Source organism: Equus quagga, chromosome 15 (assembly GCF_021613505.1).
Source record: "Equus quagga isolate Etosha38 chromosome 15, UCLA_HA_Equagga_1.0, whole genome shotgun sequence".
Taxonomy (NCBI): Eukaryota; Metazoa; Chordata; class Mammalia; order Perissodactyla; family Equidae; genus Equus; species Equus quagga.
The window spans coordinates 2,012,562-2,032,203 of NC_060281.1; the positions used below are offsets into that span (position 1 = coordinate 2,012,562).

Sequence of the window (19,642 nt, forward strand, 5' to 3'; positions counted from 1 at the left end):
TCTAGGCAGATAGTAAAGAAAAGGGCATTTCAGGCAGAAGGCACACTTATCTGCCACGGTGTGGAGAGACTGAAAAGCCTGTTGGAGAGGCTGTGGGTGGTGGGGCTGGACTGGATGGAGGGCTGTGGACAAGGGGCCCGAACAAATGTCACGGGCCAGACCAGGAGGGACACAGGACTAAGACTCCGTCACGGGCGGGAACCACCGAAAGTATCTGGGAAAGAATATTAATAAATCCAGGACACAGAGGCCAAGTTATTCTACAAATAAAAAAAGATTGACCCCATAAAAATAATAAAAACTTCAGCATAAAGAAGCACACTGAAAAGCATAAGTCTCACAAAAATTGATAGGAAAAAGACCAATATCCAACAGAAAATGAGCAAGAGACAAGAAACAGCAATTAGAAAAATGGCAGAGGGCTGATAAACACAGGGAAACGTGTGTAGTATCACCTATGATCAAGAAAGTGAAGATGAAAATGGCGAAATACCATTTTGGCTATGAAGTGGCTAGGATGACAGCGATACAGAAAACATGCACACACAGAATACCAGAACGAAGGACGCCACATCAAAGGCTGAGCAGGTATAAGGCTTTATAGATCATTTCGTTTTCTCTTTATATTTTGTTTTCTAAATTTCCCCAATGAACCTGTATAAATTCTTAAAATAATAACTATTCATTTATTTTAAGAAATAGAGCTTATAATGCACAACAGCAGTCCTTGCCAAGCCAATTCACCCCTGGAGGCAACCACTTTCAGTCCTTCTGGTTGATTCTACCTCCATATTTCGAAGTAATATGCATACCTCGTTGTCCTTGGGTTTATCAACTTTAGCAATTATGTCTTGACTTCCTATTAATATGGAATTGTAGATTCAGCTCTCCAACAGTGCCACTCTCTGCCCACTTCCTCTCCCTCCTCTCTGTACACTGTTATAATTTTAAAAAATGCAATAGACAATGTTTTAACAATTGCGATGATTATGGAATAATTACATACTTTTTGAGTTACCTTCTGAGTCAGGTATGTACTGTAGTTACATATTCTTTCTTGCACAAAGTTTTGTTTTTTCTAGTTGTTAATAGTTTAATAATTGTCTCATTATTTGCATAGTTTTCTATGTATCTGTGATGTTTCCTAAATCCTCCAACATTTGTCAAATGTTCATAAATAACTCTTCTAATGCTCAAGCACAGTAAACAATAGATCATTTTCATTTCCCTCTCACCCCATCTCTCTCCCACACAGTTCCCACCTCTTACTCTGGTCTGGACGGGCTGTTCTCGGGGCCGCTGCACAGCTGTGTCCTGGAACTTCCCTTTACTGCACCCCTTGGTTGAATCTCTTGCTGCCTAGATCCCATTTATTCTTCCTTTTTTGGTTCATGTTCTCTTTGCTAAAGCACATCCATCAGTTGTTTCCTAAGATGAAGGACATGGGAGCAAAGTTGGTTTTTTCCGCTAGGCCTTGCTGTTCGAAAATGTTTTATTCTATTCTCATACTTGATTGCATATATCCTATGCTCACACTTGATTGGCAGGCTATACTGAATTCTAAATAAAAGAATTTGCTGTCAAAATTTTGATCAGATCGATTTACTATTTCTTAGTGTTCTGTTGGAAACTTTACTACCATTTGGTTTTTCCTATGTTACTTTTTTTCCTCTTCTTTGGAAACTTTTTGAAGTTCTTTTTATCTCTGATAGTCTGCATTTCACAATGACTTGGAATCGGTACTGGCCGGCCTCTTTAGTCTGGTAATATGTCCTTTGATTCTGCTAAGTGGTCTTGTATTGATTCTTTAATAATTTCCACCCTTCTGTTCCTCTTTCTCTCCTTCTGGACTTGTCAGCCGAGGTAGGGACTGCCATGGGGGTGGGGTCATGTAGCTCATATAGAGAAAAGGGGATATAGAGTCTAGGAAGAAAGGACGTGACATAACTGGTCTACTCACAGATAAATACCTTGATGGTCAGTTTCCCACAGGAATTAGAAACCTCTCTAGTTATTCTAAACAGAAAGGTATTTAAGTGCTGAAAATATTTCTGGAAGGGACAGGTGGGCAGACTCGAGTGGACTTCCAGGAATAACTTCAAGAAAAAGATGGCCAAAGCGGCTTATTGTGGGGTGGGGGCTGTCCCCTCTGCCACACTGAGGAAGGGGGGAACTAAAGTGTCTGTCTGGAACTGCTCAGTACAAGAACACACTGACAGAGAAGCCAGCCAGGAACCAGGAGTCTCGGACGCCACTCCTGCAGTGCCTCTCGACCCCGCAAGGCTAGTGAGCAGACACTGGAGCGCTGCTGCAGGCAGTCTAGCTCTCCACGCTGTGCTGCCAGCCGTAAAGGACGGCGGCCATGCCCCGCACCCTTTCAAACCTCAGCAAGAGCATCTAATGGCAGGACTTAACTCGCACTCAGAACCCCCACCAGAAAGGCGGTCTTCAGCATTCTAACCCCTACAGAACAGAAAAGCTCCCCAGGAAATGGGAATAGAGGACAAGGGCAGGTCACCACAACCACAGTACACATGTGCACAGGGCAGCCACGTGTCCACAAGAGGGACGAGGAGCCGCTGCAGTGATGGGCACGGCGGGAGGGTCAGGAGGAAGGAGCTGGAAAAGCATCAGGTCTGACGTGAGCCATGCATTGTTTTGTAGAGAAGGGCATTTCACTTATCTAATTTATACCTAGCCTCACTCCACAAAGGACTGGAGAGAAGAGAGAGGAGAGAGGTGCTGGGAGAGGAGGGCAGGCGGCATTCTAGTCAGCGTCACCAATAGAAAGCTGTGAAATAAAGATGTAGGGTGTGTTGTCAGGCTGCAGCGCTTGGACAATGCAGAGGGCGGCGACTCGTGCAAGCAAGGGTTCCGATCCGTCTCAGACAACTCTCAGGAGTGCTGACACTTCCGACCAGAATTAAACGAGAGGATCACTATCAAAATACAACCTCATGCAAGCTTTTCTAAATATAAGGGATCTACCTGAGCCTCTTAGTGATGAGACAAAACACGAAGCCCTGTGGTAAACCAAGGATGCAAATTTTATGTACCTTTAAATTTGTAGATACCAATTTGAACACAGTGCCCTCCTGCGCTAACAAATACACAATCTTTCAGTCCACTGTCTGGAACATCTCAGTGTATACATTCAGATTTCTCCAAAGGGGCTACTTAAAGACAACCTGCAGACACTCCTGTCTCCTTGTGCGTACTTTTCGGCTCCAGTATTCTCTACTCAGTTCCTTCTGAAAGCTCGTTCTCCACCTCCTTCTCACACTCCGCCACCACCAACCTCTCTCCTGAATCTGTCCACAATTCCTTCTCACCAGCAACAGCTAATCAGGAGTACTGGCGGTTTCAAGGCCTCAGACAAGATTCCACCTGCTAAGACTAAGGTAGAAATACAGGGCCTAAATATATCTAAACCATATTGGAAAAGAATATAGGATGTTACAGAATTTTAAGCAACTTTTACATAAGTAATCTTTATATTCACTAACCAAAGCTATGTAAAAGACATAAAAATAAACTATGGGCTCAAAAGCTCAATCCCTGTGGAAGCATTCTTCAAAGGAGCAGGAACAGACATTTAACATGTTAGGGATTACTTAAACCTTATTTTTACATGTCTGTATTATACTTTATACATTTTACACTTCTATATTGTATACTCCAGTGGAACTATTCTCAACTAGTTTCTTCAGGTGGTGGCGGTGTGGACAAGTCATATTTGTGTCTGCCCAAAATCCTCTTGACACTGTCTTTGCATCAGATAGTCACCCCATGTGGAGCCTGTCTTACCCACAGAGTGGAATTTGGTAAAAGTACACCTCCCAGCCTCCACGAAGATGCAGACTTCTGACTTTTAGTGTCCACCCATGCAAGACAAGGATGCAGAAATGGGTCAGCAGAGGGGAAAGGAAAGCTACTGGGACTTGACTTTGCCTGTGTGGGTGGCAGCAGCCTCAGGCATCTGGTGGTGGTGGCGGTGGCGGTGGCGGTGGCGGTGGCGGCTCCTGCCTGCAGAGGTGCAGCTGACCCTGACTTCTGGCAGCAGCTCCCTTTTCTGGCCAGCACTGCGGTGCAGTTCTGGAGCCTGGTCTTCGAGGCTCAGCCTGTTCTGCTAGCCCTTCCAAAGAGCCTGCATTTAGTACCTCCCTCTCTACATAAATTAGCTCAGCAGTTCTTGGAAGGATGTGGACCCAGGACCCTGGGGGTCCCCGAGACCCTTTCAGGGGGTCTGTGAGATCCTCCCTTTTCTGACTACACAGCTGTGTGAAGCTAGCTTTTCTTCATTATACCTCAATCAAAATATCATAACAGACTGAATGAAGATGATACGAGATTACAGCTGCCTTCTATTAAGTTAGACATTAAAGAGCATTCAAAAATACAAAACACTGCCCTCTTCGTAATTATTTTGTTTTGGAAAAGTTATTTTAGTGTATTTGTTCAAAAACATGTTATTTTATGTTAATACATAATTGTTTATTATTGGGTTATTTTTAAATGATTTAAACATTTTAAAGATTTCTCAGTTTTCAATTCTAATATAATAGGTATTGACACACATAACACACACAAACAAAACTTCTTTGGGGTCCTAAACAATTTAGGGACCCCAAAAGATATTGAGTATAAAAGGGCCCCGAGACCAAAAAGTTTAATAGCCACTGAAATAGGGTAGATTCTGTCATCTTTATTTAAAAACCTTGAGTAACAGAGAAGGCTACATTTTCCTTTAATTCCCCACCCAGATTTGGGTGATTAGAAGAGGGAAATTGGTTTAGAGAAAATATTTGGAATTGCCTGCCCTAAGGAGAAGGAAAAGAAAGAGAGGGAGACGCAAAAGCAGCACATTAGACCTCAGGCCGAGTCAGCAGGGTGAGAAAATGAGGCACCTATTTCTACAGTGAAAGATCTAAGGGGAAGAGTCAGAACAAGGTGCCCACAAAGAACTGACACAGAGTACTTACCAATCATAAATATCCTTCAATATCCACACACACCCTCATATTCATGGATCACAACCAACCTTTATAATTCATTCATAGCAGCCAGGCCCGGCTCAGGCAAATCAGGGGCAGCTTTAGCTCCAGTGTTCGTGCAGAGGGATGCACCAAAAATGTTCTTCTCGGGCCAGGAATGGCTTGAGCAACCTTAATTACATTACTCTGCTCACTCCACATCTTCTTAGTCAATGTCTAGGGAGGCTGATCTATGGCAGGTCAGAACACGTATGATCACAGAATGAGTATTTAACTTGATTAATAAATATCTCAGAGTCAGTTTATTTATTTTCTGCTGAGAAAGATTCACCCTGAGCTACCACCTGTTGCCAGTCTTCCTCTATTTCGTATGTGGCTCGCCACCACAGCATGGCCACTGATAGGTGAGTGTAGGTCCACACCTTGGAACTGAACCTGGGCCACCAAAGTGGAGGACACTGACCTTAACCACTAGGCCACTGGGTCTGGCCCACACAAGGTCGGTTTAGATTTAAAAAGGTGAAAACACAGGTCTGTGAAGAGTCCTCTAGTATCAAAAACCCAGAAAGTGACAGTCTCATCAAACTTAGGAAGGCCCCTTTGGTTGGTTGAGGCAAAGGACAGTCCCTTGCAATGCACTTAGGCTTCAGTCGGCTGTCCTTTGGAACTGTTCTCACGTGCAAATCAAACCCACCAGACTTTATGCCAGGATTGCAAGGGTTTGCTTTAATCCAACACCAAACACCCAAAGCCTAGCAGAACACCTGGCACGTAGCAGACAAATAATCACTGATTAAATGAAAGAATCAACTGAATGCATGAACAAACCTGCCAGGCGCTCTTCATTTTACTTTCCTTCTAACTGATCAATCAGTGTTGGCTGACTAACAGCCTGCAGCCATTCTTATCCTATACTTATAAAAACTACTGTTCTGTTCTGAAATTATCTTTAAAATTGCTGACATATCATTAATAATTACTATTACCAAGTCTGTTCATTATAAACCATTCTATTCATCGAAAGAACATGTGTTATTTACTAGCAGAACGTGGCTTAGGTTTGTTCTTACAAGTTTAATAATAGGTAATGTTATATTTTGACTCATGGTAGGTCACAGCAACTGACACCAAAGCAAGGAAAAAATGCTGAACATAATTCAATTCCACCAAAACGCCTAATATGAACAAGGTTCCATGGTGCGAGCCTTGTACATAAAAGCTCAACCTATAATTTCCCAGAAATCCCCAAGCAATGGAAAATTAAACTATTTAAACTATGATTATACTAGAAAAGCCACAAGTTTTGTGTGACATTTTCTGACAATTTATCTATAAGTTGTTCTTTTTAAAACTATACATATTAGTTTCAGTTCTGAGAAACAAATGCTAAGATGGGATTAAATGTAGAAAAGATTTACTGGGGAGACATCTGTGAACTACAGAGGGGAGGAGCAGGCAGAGCCTGACCCCTGTGAGGGGAGAGGGAAGGAGAGGAGGACTGGGGAGACATTTGTGAATCCCAGAGGGGAGGAGCAGGCAGAGCCTGACCCCTGTGAGGGGAGAGGGAAGGAGAGGAGGACTGGGCAGGAAGAGCCTCGGACAGCAGCACAGTCCTAAGAAAACTCCGGGCAGGCTAATGAGGAGTCCTTGAGCCAAGGTCGTCCAGCAGGGGAGTGGGCCATCAGACTCCTTCACTGCAGCCCCGTCATACCCACTCACTGGCTAGGAACAGCCTGGGGAAGTGTGGCCTCGGCAGGAACATGGTGGTGCATCCCACGGGGCAGCAGCTGCCTCTCCGTCAACTCTACTTGCTGCAGATGTGAGTTACGCGTTTCCACTGCTGCCGTATCATCTTTTGTAAGTCTTCAGGGTTTTGATGGACATAAGACCACGTATGTTTTCATTCCACCAACTTTTACCTATATATTTGATAGCTGTCATGAATCACGTTACTATTGACAGAGGTTAAAGATTCTATTATCTTAATACAACACTTCAGTTATTATATATTTTATGTTAGCTTCTGAAATATGTAAGTTGTCCTTATCACATATCATGATGATCAATGTGTAACACAAGCAAAGCTATACAGTACAAAATAACACAATATTTCTGGACTGTTAACTTACTAAAAATCTTCAATAATTTGGGCTAATTGAAGGCTGACTAAATTATAGAGTATTTCTAAAGGAATGTGGTTATTACTTAGCAGCACACACAGTAACTGTAATTAAAAGAACAAATGTTGACTGAGAGACAACTGGGATCAAGACTGAATGACTAGTCCCAATTACCATACTCTTTTGTGTGTATCTGGGGAAAATACACTTTTTTAAAAAGCTTCTTCTCTTAAATAAGTCTCTGTACAATCTTCTCAAATAATACTGCACCTACAATTCACATCACATAGTATCAGCCCACTGCATTCTTTCTTCTACGGGCTTTGCAAACCCTCTCTAAGTAATTTTAGTGTCCTGGGGGCTGAAGGCTCGGTCTTTGTGACTGAGGCCACAGGACAGCGAAAGATGCCTTGGGGAGCCCAGTAGTTTCCATCCTTCCTTCATTCCACATCTGTCAACTGGACTTGACTTTTTCTGACCCAGTTGTCCGAAGGCCACACGGTAGGAACTTCTGAGTCAATCAAAACTGACTGAGCTGGTCCATTCCATCGCTGCTTTTCTCCTATTTGCCCTCTGTACCTGAATTTCATGTTTCACAAACTAATGTCTATTTCACCTCAGTTCACTCATGCATATAATCACTAACTTTCCAACTAAAGATTTTTAACATTATATTCATATAAGACAATTTCAATTTTAGTATTTCAAATTTCAGTTTCTTAATCTTTTCCCCCAGGAAGCGTGGAGACTTGGATAAATACATTTATGGTTTAAAGCTAGCTACCGCTTACTGAGAAGTATGTGCTATGCACTGCTCCAAGCGGTTCACAGGTATTTACTCATTTAATCGTCTCAACTGCCCTATCCGGTGGAATGAGTATCATCTCCAATTTACACATAAAGATAGTGAAGAACAGAGAAGATAAATAACTTATCCAAGGTCACACAGCTAGTAAGCAGTACAGCCAGGATTTGGATGCAAGTCATCTGGCTCCAAGTTAAGGATTTTCGGATGTTATTGTCGTCTCCTCAAACTATAATGCACCACTCAATCCACATTTAAAAAGCCACTATTACCTAGCACGTGGCAATGCAATCAATAAAAACTTATGTTATTCACATTTGCATTTTATAAGCAACTGATTAAACTGAAATATGAAGGAAAAGTTTGTTCTCATCACTTATATACCTCAATACGTTTAAATTAATGTGCTAATGTATATTTTCCCTTTCCTAATTTATAGCAGCATATTTTCTCCCAAAGCCATCATATATATTTTTAAACACATTATAGAAATTAGATGACTTAAAGGATATACAAAAATAAAGTAATCAGTTAATTCAGATGTGCATATTCAGAAACAGATACTGAAGGTAAAGAATACATGGCTTAAAAATCAATGCAGCGTCCTTTTCGTTCCCAATCTCCATAGCGGGTAGGTTCCGGGCCCCTGGGTCCACCTTTTTCTTTGGTAACAGGATTAACATCATCTGGAAATTCTAAAGAAAGAAGATGTGAACACAGCAGTCAACAGAGGCTGGAAAAGCATCGTGGGCAATTCTGAAGACAGGGGGCAGAGTTATAGTTAGCCAGCTAGACGGCACAAACTAGCCTACCGTGCAGTCTTAACATGAACCATAGCTGTGGCTCTTTTTCCTGAGTTTGACAAATCACTTTAGGATACAATTCTATATTCAATCTACTTTACTCCTCACATTAGTGACTTAGAATTCTCAGAGCACTCTCAGGCTCCGATTTGGGGAGCGCTTGCAGATGTGCTGCTGGATTAAAACGGAAGGGAAGGGGTGCGGAAAACACAGAATTCAGATCCACAGGGTGTGGAAGGTTTTGAATGATGCTGACTTTGACTCAATGCTTCAGTTTCCTTACCAGTAAAATGCCTTATTGTCCTGAGAACTAAACAGGGTGACACATGTCAAGGGCTGGCACAGTGCCAGGGACACAATTTCAGCTGTGAGTACTGCTCCTTATCATAGGGTTCAGGTTTCAGCAGCTGGTTAGCTGGTACCGCCTCTTATGGACATAACAGAAGACATTATTGTTAATACTGCGTGCTCACAATAGGAATACCCATAATGAGTCAGGCCCAATTCTGAGCACTTTATACATATTAACTCAACTAACCCTCATAATAATCTTACGGGACAGGATAAAGGGCTTTACCTGTTCCTACTACGAATAAACTCACCCTTACCCTCCTCCTCATTCCGTTTTCTGAAGAACTCCTTGCTCTGACTTCCTCTGGGAGCCTCTCTAAGGGAAGCTATTCTTTCTCCCGTGTCTCTGGGGTTCACCTGGTGTCTTAGTCAGCTCAGGCTACCATAAACGCCATAGACTGGGTTGCTTAAACAACAGAAACTTATGTTCTCACAGTGCTGGAGGCTGGAAGTCTGAGATCAGGTGCCAGCACGGCTGGGTTCTACCGAGGGCTCTCTTCCTGGCTGCAGACGGCCCCTTCTCACTGTGTGCTCACACGGCAGAGAGCGAGCAAGCAAGCTCTCTGGCATCTCTTCCTATAAGGGCACTAATTCCACCCTGGTGGCCCCACCCTCATGACCTCATTTAACCCTACTTACCTCCTGAAGGCCCATCTCCACACACCATTGCACTGAGGCTAAAGCTTCAACATGTGTTTTAGGGGGACACAATTCAGTCCATAGCACCGGGAAGAAAGAGGTCAAGATGTCCCTGTCCCTGCTGCTACTTCCAGCCTCTCATTCTACCATCAAACCTCCACAGCTGCCCTCTTTCGGATTCCATGCCACCAACGTGCCCAATGCTTTCCTCCAGTCTTGTAATAAACTCAGAGTCTTCTACCTTCTTGGATGGATCAATACTTGGTTCACAGTCGCATCTCTCTCCCCCCATCATCCTTAATATCAATATCCACACTGAGGAACCATTGCATATTGGGGCCCCAGGGTCCCCAATCTTCTTGTGTAGTGAACTTGCTCTCCACTTCTGCCAGCCGCTTGGACTTTATCATCTTCTGAATATGCTCCTTTTCCAAATCCCACACTCCAGGCTCTCTGCTTTCTGACCACAGCCTCCTATCTTCCCGTCTCTCTTCATCCTCATGTTTAACCTAATTTTCACTCTCATTATGAGATAGTTTGTTGTAACTTTATTCTCCTCACCACCACCATGGCTCATGCTCTGAGTCCCATTCCAGTCCCAAGGCAATAGTTTTCTAACTCATCTCTGTTTTCCAACTCTCACGGCTTGAGCCTAACCACCACAGAAGGCTGAATTAATCTTTCCACAACAGAATCCCTCCCCCACATTACACTAGGTGAAAGACGCCAGACACAAAACACTACGTGCTGTATGAATCCTTATATATAAAGTCTTAGAAAAGGCAAAACTACAGTGATGGAGAACAGATCAGTGGTAGCCAGGGGGATGGAGGAAGGAGACTAAGTGTAAAGAGGCACAAAGGACCCCGGGGATGGAACTGTTTCATACTTTGTGTTGGTCACACGACTGTAAACCTTTAAAATTCACTCAACTGTTAAAATGGGTGAATTTTATTATATGCAGATTATACTTTAGTAGAACTGAATCAATCTCAGTCCGACAGCATTCAGCGCTCTCCTCACTGTCCACTGCATGAAGCCCACATGCTACCTTGCACTCAGGCCCCCCCAGATCTGAGCCAAATCCCTCTTCCTGGCCTTATGTTCCACTGGTCCACTATGGACACCTCATGTCGCAGCCAGAGAGGCCCATTAGCTGCATATTGCATGTGTCATGTTCCTCAGCCTTGTTGACCGTACCTCTCTTTTTTGAAACATCCCCATCTCTCCTTATCTACTTAGCACAATTTTATTGTTCCTTTAAACCGCAGCTCAAATGTTAACGCTTCTTTCTTTCTCTGATCTTTTTCTGTGTCTCTTTCATGCCAGTTATCACATGAGGTCCCATTCATAGTCATTTATGTATCTCATTTTCCGTTCTTATTCATCTTTGCATCAAGCAGCATACCTGACTGCAAACAATCTTCCTTTAACACCTTAATAACAAAATCTACTCTCTGCAAAGAGCTGACCTATAAATTTTTCTTAGAACAAAGTATGTACTAGAGGCAGGGAGACAGAACTAGAAGGAAGGAAAAAGGAAGCAGACAGACAGACTTGTTCAGAGACCAACAGAACTAAAGAGCATGAATTTGGGCTTTACTGGTAGAACGGACACAAGGAGAAGAATCTGAGAGATGTTAAGAACGTAGCATCAACAAGACTTGGTTAGTGACTAGATACAGGAGACAAGAAGAGGCAGCCCAGATCTCAGGCCTGGGTGACTGGCAGATGGGGTAGACTGGAAATCCAGAAAGAGGAGGCCTGGGGTGAGCCTGGTGGGAGGGAACAATGGGTAGAGGATGAGTTTAGTTTTAAACGTCTTAATTTTGAGACACATTTGAAATATGCAAACAGAGATGTACAGAAGGCAGTTGGCGACAGGAGAAGCTCCAGGAGAGAGGTCTGACTAGACGTACACATGTGTGAACCAGCAACACAGACATGGTATTTAGACCACCTTAAGACGACATGAGCTCTCCCTGGGGGTGCTGTGGGAGCTAAGGACAGAGGTCTGCCAAATACCTACTTTTAGGGGTTGGGCAGAGGCAAAAAGGCTTAAAAAAGAGCCCAAGAAGAAGTGGTTGAAGAAAAAGGATGAGAAACTGGTGAAAATGCAACCTGAACCAAGACAGGAGATTTTGAGAAGCAGTGGTCAGCACTGTCAAAGGTTGTAGACAGTTCAAATAAAATAAGGGTTGAAGAGCATCTGCTGGATTTGGTGATGTTTGCCACACCAGTTTCTAAGAGATGTTATGTTCCGCATAAACTTCAGTGACTCAAAATTAAGGTGAATGCCTACCATTGTGTCAAATAGCTGATTACCCTTTAAAATGTGCTTTCTTTTTTCTTTATCGTGGAAAATATATCTAACATAATATTTATCATTTTAACCATTTGCACGTGTGCAATTCAGTGGCATTAAATATATCCACAATGCTGTGTAACCATCACACTATCTATACCCAAACGCCCATCATCCCCATATAAACTCTGTGCCTGTTAAGCAGAAACCCCTGTGCCCCTCCCCTTCTCCCCTGAAAACCTTCATTCTACCTTCTGTCTTTTGGAATTTGCTCACTCTAGGTACCTAACATAAGTGGAATTATATAATATTTGTCCTTCTGTGTCTGGCTTATTTCACTAAGCATAATGTTTTCAAACTCCATCCATGTTGCAGCATATATCAAAACATCATTCCTTTTTGACTGAATAGTATTCCACTGTATGTATATACAACATTTTGTTTATCCACTCATCCATTGATGGACACCTACGTTGTTTCCACCTTTTGGCTATTGTGAACAAAGCTGCTATGAACACGGGTGTGCAGAAACCTGTTCAAGTCCCTGCCTTCAGTTCTTTTAGATACATTCGAGGAGTGGAATTGCTGGGTCACATGGTAATTCTATGTTTGACTTTCTGAGAAATCGCCAAACTGTTTTTCATAGCAGCTGCATCATTTTACATCTCCACCAGAAATGCACTAGAGTTCCAATTTCTCCACATTGTTGCCAACACTTGTTATTTTTCTAGTTTTTCATAAATTATAACCATCCTAATAGGTTGGCCTAATGGAGTGGCCTCTCATTGTTTTTTTTCCTAAAAGATTTTCCACCAGAACTTCAAACTCAACAGTGACTTTTTTTTTTAAATATGCTTTTTTTTGGTGAGGAAGAGCAGCCCTGACTAACACCTGTTGCCAATCGTCCTCTTTATTTTTTTCCTCCCCAAAGCCCCAGTACATAGTTATATATCTCAGTTGTAGGTCGTTCTAGTTCTTCTACGCAGGATGCCGCCACAGCATGGCCTGATGAGTGGTGTGTAGGTCTGCACCCAGGATCTGAACTGGTGAATCCCAGGACGCTGAAGCAGAGCACACAAACTTAACCACTTGGCCATGGGCCAGGCCCCTCACTGTGGTTTTGACTTGTATTTCCCTAATGTTCAGTGATGCTGAGCATCTTTTCATGTGCTTTTTAGTCATCTGTATCTCTTCTTTGAAGAAATGTCTATTCAAATCCTTTGCCCATTTTTGAACTAGACTGGGTTTTTTCGTTGTTGTTGAGTTATAGGAGTTCTTTATATATTCTGAATATTAATCCTTTGTCAGGTATATGATTGTGAATATTTTTTTCCATTCTGTAGGTTGTCTTTTCACTTTCTTGCTAATATCCTTTGACGAACAAAAGTTCTTAATTTTAATGATGCCCGATTTACCTATTTTTGCATTTGTTCCCAATGCTTTTGGTGTCACAGCCATGAAATCACTGTTAAATCCAACGTTATGAAGATTTTCCCCAATGTTTTCTTCTAACAGTTTTATAGTTTTACTTCTTAAATTTAGGCTTTGATAAATTTTGAGTTAATTTTATATATGGTATAAGGTAAGGGTCCAACTTCATTCTTCTGCATATGGATCTCCAGCTTTCCTGGCAGCGCTTATTGAAAAAACTGTCCCTTCCCCACTGAATGGGCCGGCACCCTTGCTCAAAACCAATTGACCATATATGTGAGAGTTTATTTCTGGGATTGCCACTTTCCTTTTGTGTGATGTCTTAAGGAAATATTTCCCCTCAGATTTTTGAGCTTAGCTCAAACCACTGAAGAAAAATTTACCTTTAGATTATGACAACTTTTTAAAAGTCTCCTTCATCTTGGTTGATTGATCTGGTTATTAGGTTTGGCTTGGTAAAGTGCTATAAACTGAAATTTTTAACTGAATGAGCAAACAACAAAAGCCTTTATATTCTACAAAAAGCTCCAGACAGAGGTCCCGTGTCCTCTCCTGACATCTTCTTGCCTGGGATGCTGCATGGACAGGTGAACTCTCACACGAGCGGAAGATCAGACAAGCAGCTAGCCTTGTCAAGGTCTGAGAGGTATGTTGACATTTATGCTAACATGTTATTTTTATTTTTTTAAAGATTTTATTTTTCCTCTTTCTCCCCAAAGTCTCCCAGTACATAGCTGTGCATTTTTAGTTGTGGGTCCTTCTAATTGTGGTACGTGGGACACTGCCTCAGCATGGCTTGATGAGCAGTGCCATGTCCGTACCCAGGATGCGAACAGGTGAAACCTTGGGCCGCCAAAGTGAAGCACGTGAACTCAATCACTCGGCCACAGGGCTGGCCCCTAACATGTTATTTTTTGAATAGATAATACTTGCACATGTTCCACAACTCAAAGGTACAAAAGGGTATAGAATGAAAATAAAGTAGTACTTTAAAAACCAGAGCTTTAAGGTATGAGCCGAATATTTATGTACTGAATAGAAAATAATGTTTAGTTTATCACCCACCTGCCTCAAAAAACCTCTTTATCTCCAAACTTCCTCTTCTCTTTCCCCAACCATGTGGTCACAGTGAGAACAACCACCTTCATGTGTGACCCCCCCCCCGCTGGCCACTCTGCATGACTTGGCTGTGGACACCTGATCTGAGTTTGCCCATGAGCTCTCCTCTTAGGGAATTTGGAATTAGGACTAAGAAATTCTAGTCTCAGTCTGGCTGCTCTCATGCACTGAACAGCTGCTAGGAGCAGTTACTCTCTGCCCAGTGGACTGAGAAGGGCGTCTGGAGACAGAAAACAAGGCAGAGCACGACCAGAGAAGAGATCAGGAGGAAGAGCATCCTGGTTTCCATACGGTGTTTGGTCCCAAGGTCCCAGGCTTCACCAAGTCCTGACAGCATCACTGCCCTGGGGAGCCTCACCTGCACCCTCTATCCTAGTGACAACCTGCCATACCTTCTGCGTAAGTTCGTTCAAGTGGGTTCTGTCATCTGCATCAAAGTATGTCCCAATTCATGTACTTAGTTATATGAATAATGGGGTATAATAAACAAAACAATGAAACACAACCAACCACTGTCAGGGGCTTGGACATCTTTTTTTTTAACTCACACATATTGATGGTCAATACAGTAATTTTATTCATTGTTGAAATTTGCTTTATTACTGTTAATAAAGAATTACAAGCAACACAGGTTTCCTTGCTCTCATTTTTTTCCTCAATAACTACAACACTTTCTTTGATACTCCCAAAATTAAGAAAGGAGCTTTACTATACTCACTTGTCAGTGGTTCTTTCTCTAAATGGGAATCTTCTGGTGCATCAAAACGACCTTCTGGTAACTTGGGCTTCTTAAGGGATTGTTTGACAGGTTCAGCCTTTCCTCCTTGAGAAGAACTCGTTTTCCTCAAAGAATGACACAGAAGGGGTGATCCTAGCAGAGGGGATAGTGGAAAAATAGGAGGTGTTGGTTTATTCTACTTAAAAATTTTAATTGTTTTTAGTTTATACATTCACATCTATCAAAGTTCAAAAAGTACAAAAGGATGTACAGAGAAGATTCTTCCCTCTGCCCCTATCCTCAATGTACACGGTAAGGGAGACTCGAGGAGCAGGCAGAATTAAGGTTACTAATCAGATGACCTTAAACTACTGAGATTTTCTTGGACTATCTGGGTGGGTGCAACGTAATCACAAGGATCCTTGAAAGAGGAAAAGAGAATTGGAAGAGAGAACCAGAGAGATGGCCGTGGGAGACGACCTGACCCACACTGTGGCTTAGCGGATGGAGGGCAGGGGCCACGAGCCAGGAAACGTGGGCAGCCTCTGGAAGCTGGGAAAGGAGGAAACAGATTCTCCCCTAGAGCTTCTGGAAGGAACGCGGCCCTGACACCTTGATTTCAGCCTAGTGAGACCCATTTCAGACTTCTGACCTCCAGACTGTACATCGTTTTCAGCCACTAAGTTTGTGGTAATTCGTTACAGCAGCAACAGGAAACGAACACTTACTAGCTGTCTAACCTTGGTCGAGTTACTGACCCCTTCTGCATCCACTTCCCCTCCTCCACACTGAAGATAACAGCACCTATCTCCTGAGATCACTACATAGATTAAACAGGACAATTCATGCAAAGCACTCAGCACAGTGACAGATTTTACCAATTATTATCACTATAGAATCATCTGGAAGCTCTTGATAGCATTACATATCATTAGAACATTCTTTCATGACACGCACTTTATTTCCATTCTAGCCATCACTAGATCATGCTGCTCTCTGCTTTAAAAGTTATACACACATACACAGTAAGGGAAGAAAATAATAAAATAAATAAAAGACATAAAACTGAGAAGATCAACAAAACCAAAAGCTGGTTCTCTCAAAAGACTAAAACTACCGTGAAGTCTTTGATAAAGTTAATATAAAAAAACAAGAGAAAGCAAAATAAATATGAGGAAAAGAGAGTATATAATTATATAGAGAGCAAAAATTAACAAAACACCAAAAAACCAGAAACTTTATGCCTATATATTGAAAGTACACAAAATGAACAATTTTCTAGAAAAATTTAACTTATCAAAACTGTCTTAAGAGAAAACCTGATAAATACTATAATAACTATTACAGAAATTACACCAGTAATTTAACATCTTCCCTCAAAGAAAAGAAGTCTAGATAGTTTTACAGGCAAGTTGTAGCAAACACTCAAGGAATGGGTGATTTGCATCTTCAACAAAATCTAACAAAGAGGAGGAAGGGAGAGAAGACTTGAATTCATTGTATGCGGCTAGAATAACTTTAATTCCAAAACCAGAAAAGGAAATTGCAAGAGAGGAAAATATAGACCAATTTCTAAACAAAACCTTAGCATACCAAATCCAACATTACATTAAAAAATATAATTATCATGATCAGTCTGAATATTTTCTAAGAATGCAAGTGATTCAGCATTAGAAAAATCTATAATTTACCAACTCACCAGGTTAAAGACAAAAAATATGATCACCCCAAGAAGATGAAGAAAAATGAATTCAGTAAATTTCAAGATTTATTCAGTCTTAAACAATAGACTAATACACAAGAAAAAAACTCCCCCAAACCCTTCTACAAATAGCAGGGGACCTCGGTGACCTAATAAGGTGCACATCCACAGCTAATAGGACACCTGATGAAATGGGAACGCGTTCCGTTTAGAATCACCAACGACATAAGTATGCCTGCTGTCACCACTTCTAGTCAGCGCGGCACTGCACAGCTGAGCAAGGACAGAAAAACAAGAGAAAGGAAAGAGACAGAAAATTCGGAAAGGGGGAAACTAGATTTTCATTCTTTGAGGTAATATGAGTGTCCACCTAACAACTCCCTCAAATATGCAAATAAATCAAAGTAATTTAGCTGAGTCACTGGATAAAAAAATCAATCAATAAATCAACTGTGTTTCTATAGCTAGGCAGCAATCAGAAAGTGATAATCAAAAAAAAAAATATCAAGCAGTATCAGTCAAATCCCAACAGGAATTTTTAAGAATTTGACACGAAAATCGGATACCCAAGAACAGCGAAGACGCTAGTGAAAGGCAAGACGGGAGGACTTCCTGCGCTAGATCAAGATTTACTACAAAGGTATGGCTGTTAGGACAGGCGGTCCAGCACAGGCACAGACAGATCCATGGAACCGAAAAGAGAGCCGAAACAGCCCTGCAGACGCGTGTGCAGCCTCGACTCCTGCCGGCTGGCGGTGCACCGGGGGGAGACCGCGGACACCCGGCGGTTGTCACGGGCAGAAAGCGAACCCGGTTTCGTGCCTCGCACCCCATTCCTGGTGGAACAAGGGCTCCAGCGTCCGGAGGAGAAAGCAGGGGAGGCCTCCTCCGAGCAGACCGCAGGCAGCGGCGAGAACAGCAGGACCGAGGCCGGACCGCCGCGCAACGACGCCGCTCTGCGCCTCGAGAGCCGCGCGGCCCCGCGACGCCGACCCTGCCGGGGGCTCTCCTAAGACGCCTGCAGGGCCACGAGCGCAGCCCGCAAACCCAACTCCACCCCGCCGCTCACCCCGCCAGGAGGCTGAGCGCTCACACACACGTAGGGAACGCGAACAAGACAAGCCCACTACAAAGACGAGGAGATTTCACGACAAAGGCCTGCAAATGTTGGGCAGGATGTTTAACTTCTGTATCGAGACAAACGCAGAATCGCAGAGACGCCAGGTCAGCACGCGCCTGCGAGCAGGAGCCACGCTCCCGGGGCTCGTCCCCTCGGCACGCGGCCCGGGGAGCAGGCAGGAGGGCGGCCCCGGACAGCGGCGCGCGCCCCCGCACCTCAGCGCGGCGCCCCCGGGCGGGGCGGGGCGAGCGGCCGCGGAGGAGCCCAGCGAGGCCTCCCGTGCAGGCCCGACGCTCGCGCGCCCGCGTCTCCGGCCTGCGGAGGGGGCGGCGGGACGAACACAGCAGTCGAAGGCGCCTGCCGGGGACTAGGACAAGGCAGGACGCCGGCGAGCGCCAGGCCGGGCGCGGGCGCGGCGCGGAGGGAAGCGCGGGGACCGCCGGCCCGCGCCGCGGCTTCGGTCGGCAGCGCGCAGTGAGACGCGCCCGGCAGAGCGGCGGCTCGGGGCGGCCTTCGCACCACGCACGCTCCGCAGGAGGACCCCGCCCCTCCCGTCTCCGCCCGGGACGGAGCACTTTCTTCCCGGTGTGAACGCGCCAGTGACCCCACGACCCACTCCCTCGTTTACTGGTGCTGAAGTCGCAGCCCCCGCAGACGCCGGAACGTCTGCGCCGAGCCTCAGGCCGGAGTGCGCCGGACAGGAAAGGCCTCGGGACCCTCGGCTCGGTCCCCGCGAGATCCGGCGGCCAGGCGCCTGCCCGAGAGGAGAAACGCGACACACGCGGCTCTCCCGCGGGAGGCGGCGCCTCGGCCTTGGCGACCCCGCCCGCAACCTGGGCCCCGGGGCCAGGCGCCTTACTTGCCGCTCTCCACGCCGCGGCCGGGACGCAGCCGAGTAACCGGGACAACCCAGCTGAGGCCATGGCGCCGACGCACGCGCACTGTGCACAGTCCAGCCCGGAAGGGTATCCCGGGCCCGCGCCACAGCAGGGGCGGGCTTTCCTTGAGGCGGGGCCTCCGTGACGGGGGCGGGGCCTGTGCATGGGCCTGGCCTCTGAGGCGGGGCGGGGCCATGTGTGGGCGGGGCCTGCGCGTGGGTGGGGCCGGCTGTGGGAAAGGAGGAGGGCGCGGCTCTGGCTGGTCCGGGAGAGCGCGCCGCGCTGCCAGGCGCCGGGAGTCCTGGCTGGGTGCGCTCCCCTCAGCGCGGGCCAGGGGGCCGCTCAGGGCGCGCGCAGCGGGGCCCCGCAGAGCCTCTGGCGAGGGTGGGCGTGCTCTTTCCCCGGTTGCCCGTCTCGGAGCATCTCAGTGTCCCCGTGTCGTGTCCGGGTTCCGACTCGGAGCGGAGGACCCGCAGTGGCACTTCTCGGAGAAGAGGGGAGCGCTGCGCTCTGGTGCGGCCGCCCTGAGGGAGCCGCCTCGAGTCCAGCGGCACTGCGGTGCGGGGACACCTGAGGAGATCGGGCGTCACGTCATCCGGGGGCGTTCCTGTCACCGTGGGGGGGTCCTGTCACCTTGAGGGTTCCTGTCATCGGGGG

The 19,642-nt window shown here is 45.1% G+C and overlaps 1 protein-coding gene across 1 annotated transcript; it reads right to left on the bottom strand.

The window, feature by feature from the left end:
- Positions 1-5,697: 5,697 nt before the first annotated feature.
- On the bottom strand, positions 5,698-19,122 carry SDHAF4 (succinate dehydrogenase complex assembly factor 4). The gene is made up of 3 exons (XM_046640210.1): positions 18,967-19,122; positions 15,286-15,438; positions 5,698-8,614 (listed from the first exon to the last, which is right to left on the bottom strand). The coding sequence occupies exons 1-3, from the start codon at positions 19,028-19,030 to the stop codon at positions 8,505-8,507; spliced, it is 327 nt and encodes a 108-aa protein (XP_046496166.1). The 5' UTR covers positions 19,031-19,122; the 3' UTR covers positions 5,698-8,504.
- Positions 19,123-19,642: the final 520 nt, after the last annotated feature.

Excerpts from the sequence above, each read along its gene's own strand:
- SDHAF4 (XM_046640210.1), bottom strand. The coding sequence starts at position 19,030 with ATGGCCTCAGCTGGGTTGTCCCGGTTACTCGGCTGCGTCCCGGCCGCG. Across the intron at positions 15,439-18,966 it reads CGCGGCGTGGAGAGCGGCAA|GATCACCCCTTCTGTGTCAT; the intron begins GTAAGGCGCCTG and ends CCCCTCTGCTAG. Across the intron at positions 8,615-15,285 it reads AGAGAAAGAACCACTGACAA|AATTTCCAGATGATGTTAAT; the intron begins GTGAGTATAGTA and ends TTCTTTCTTTAG.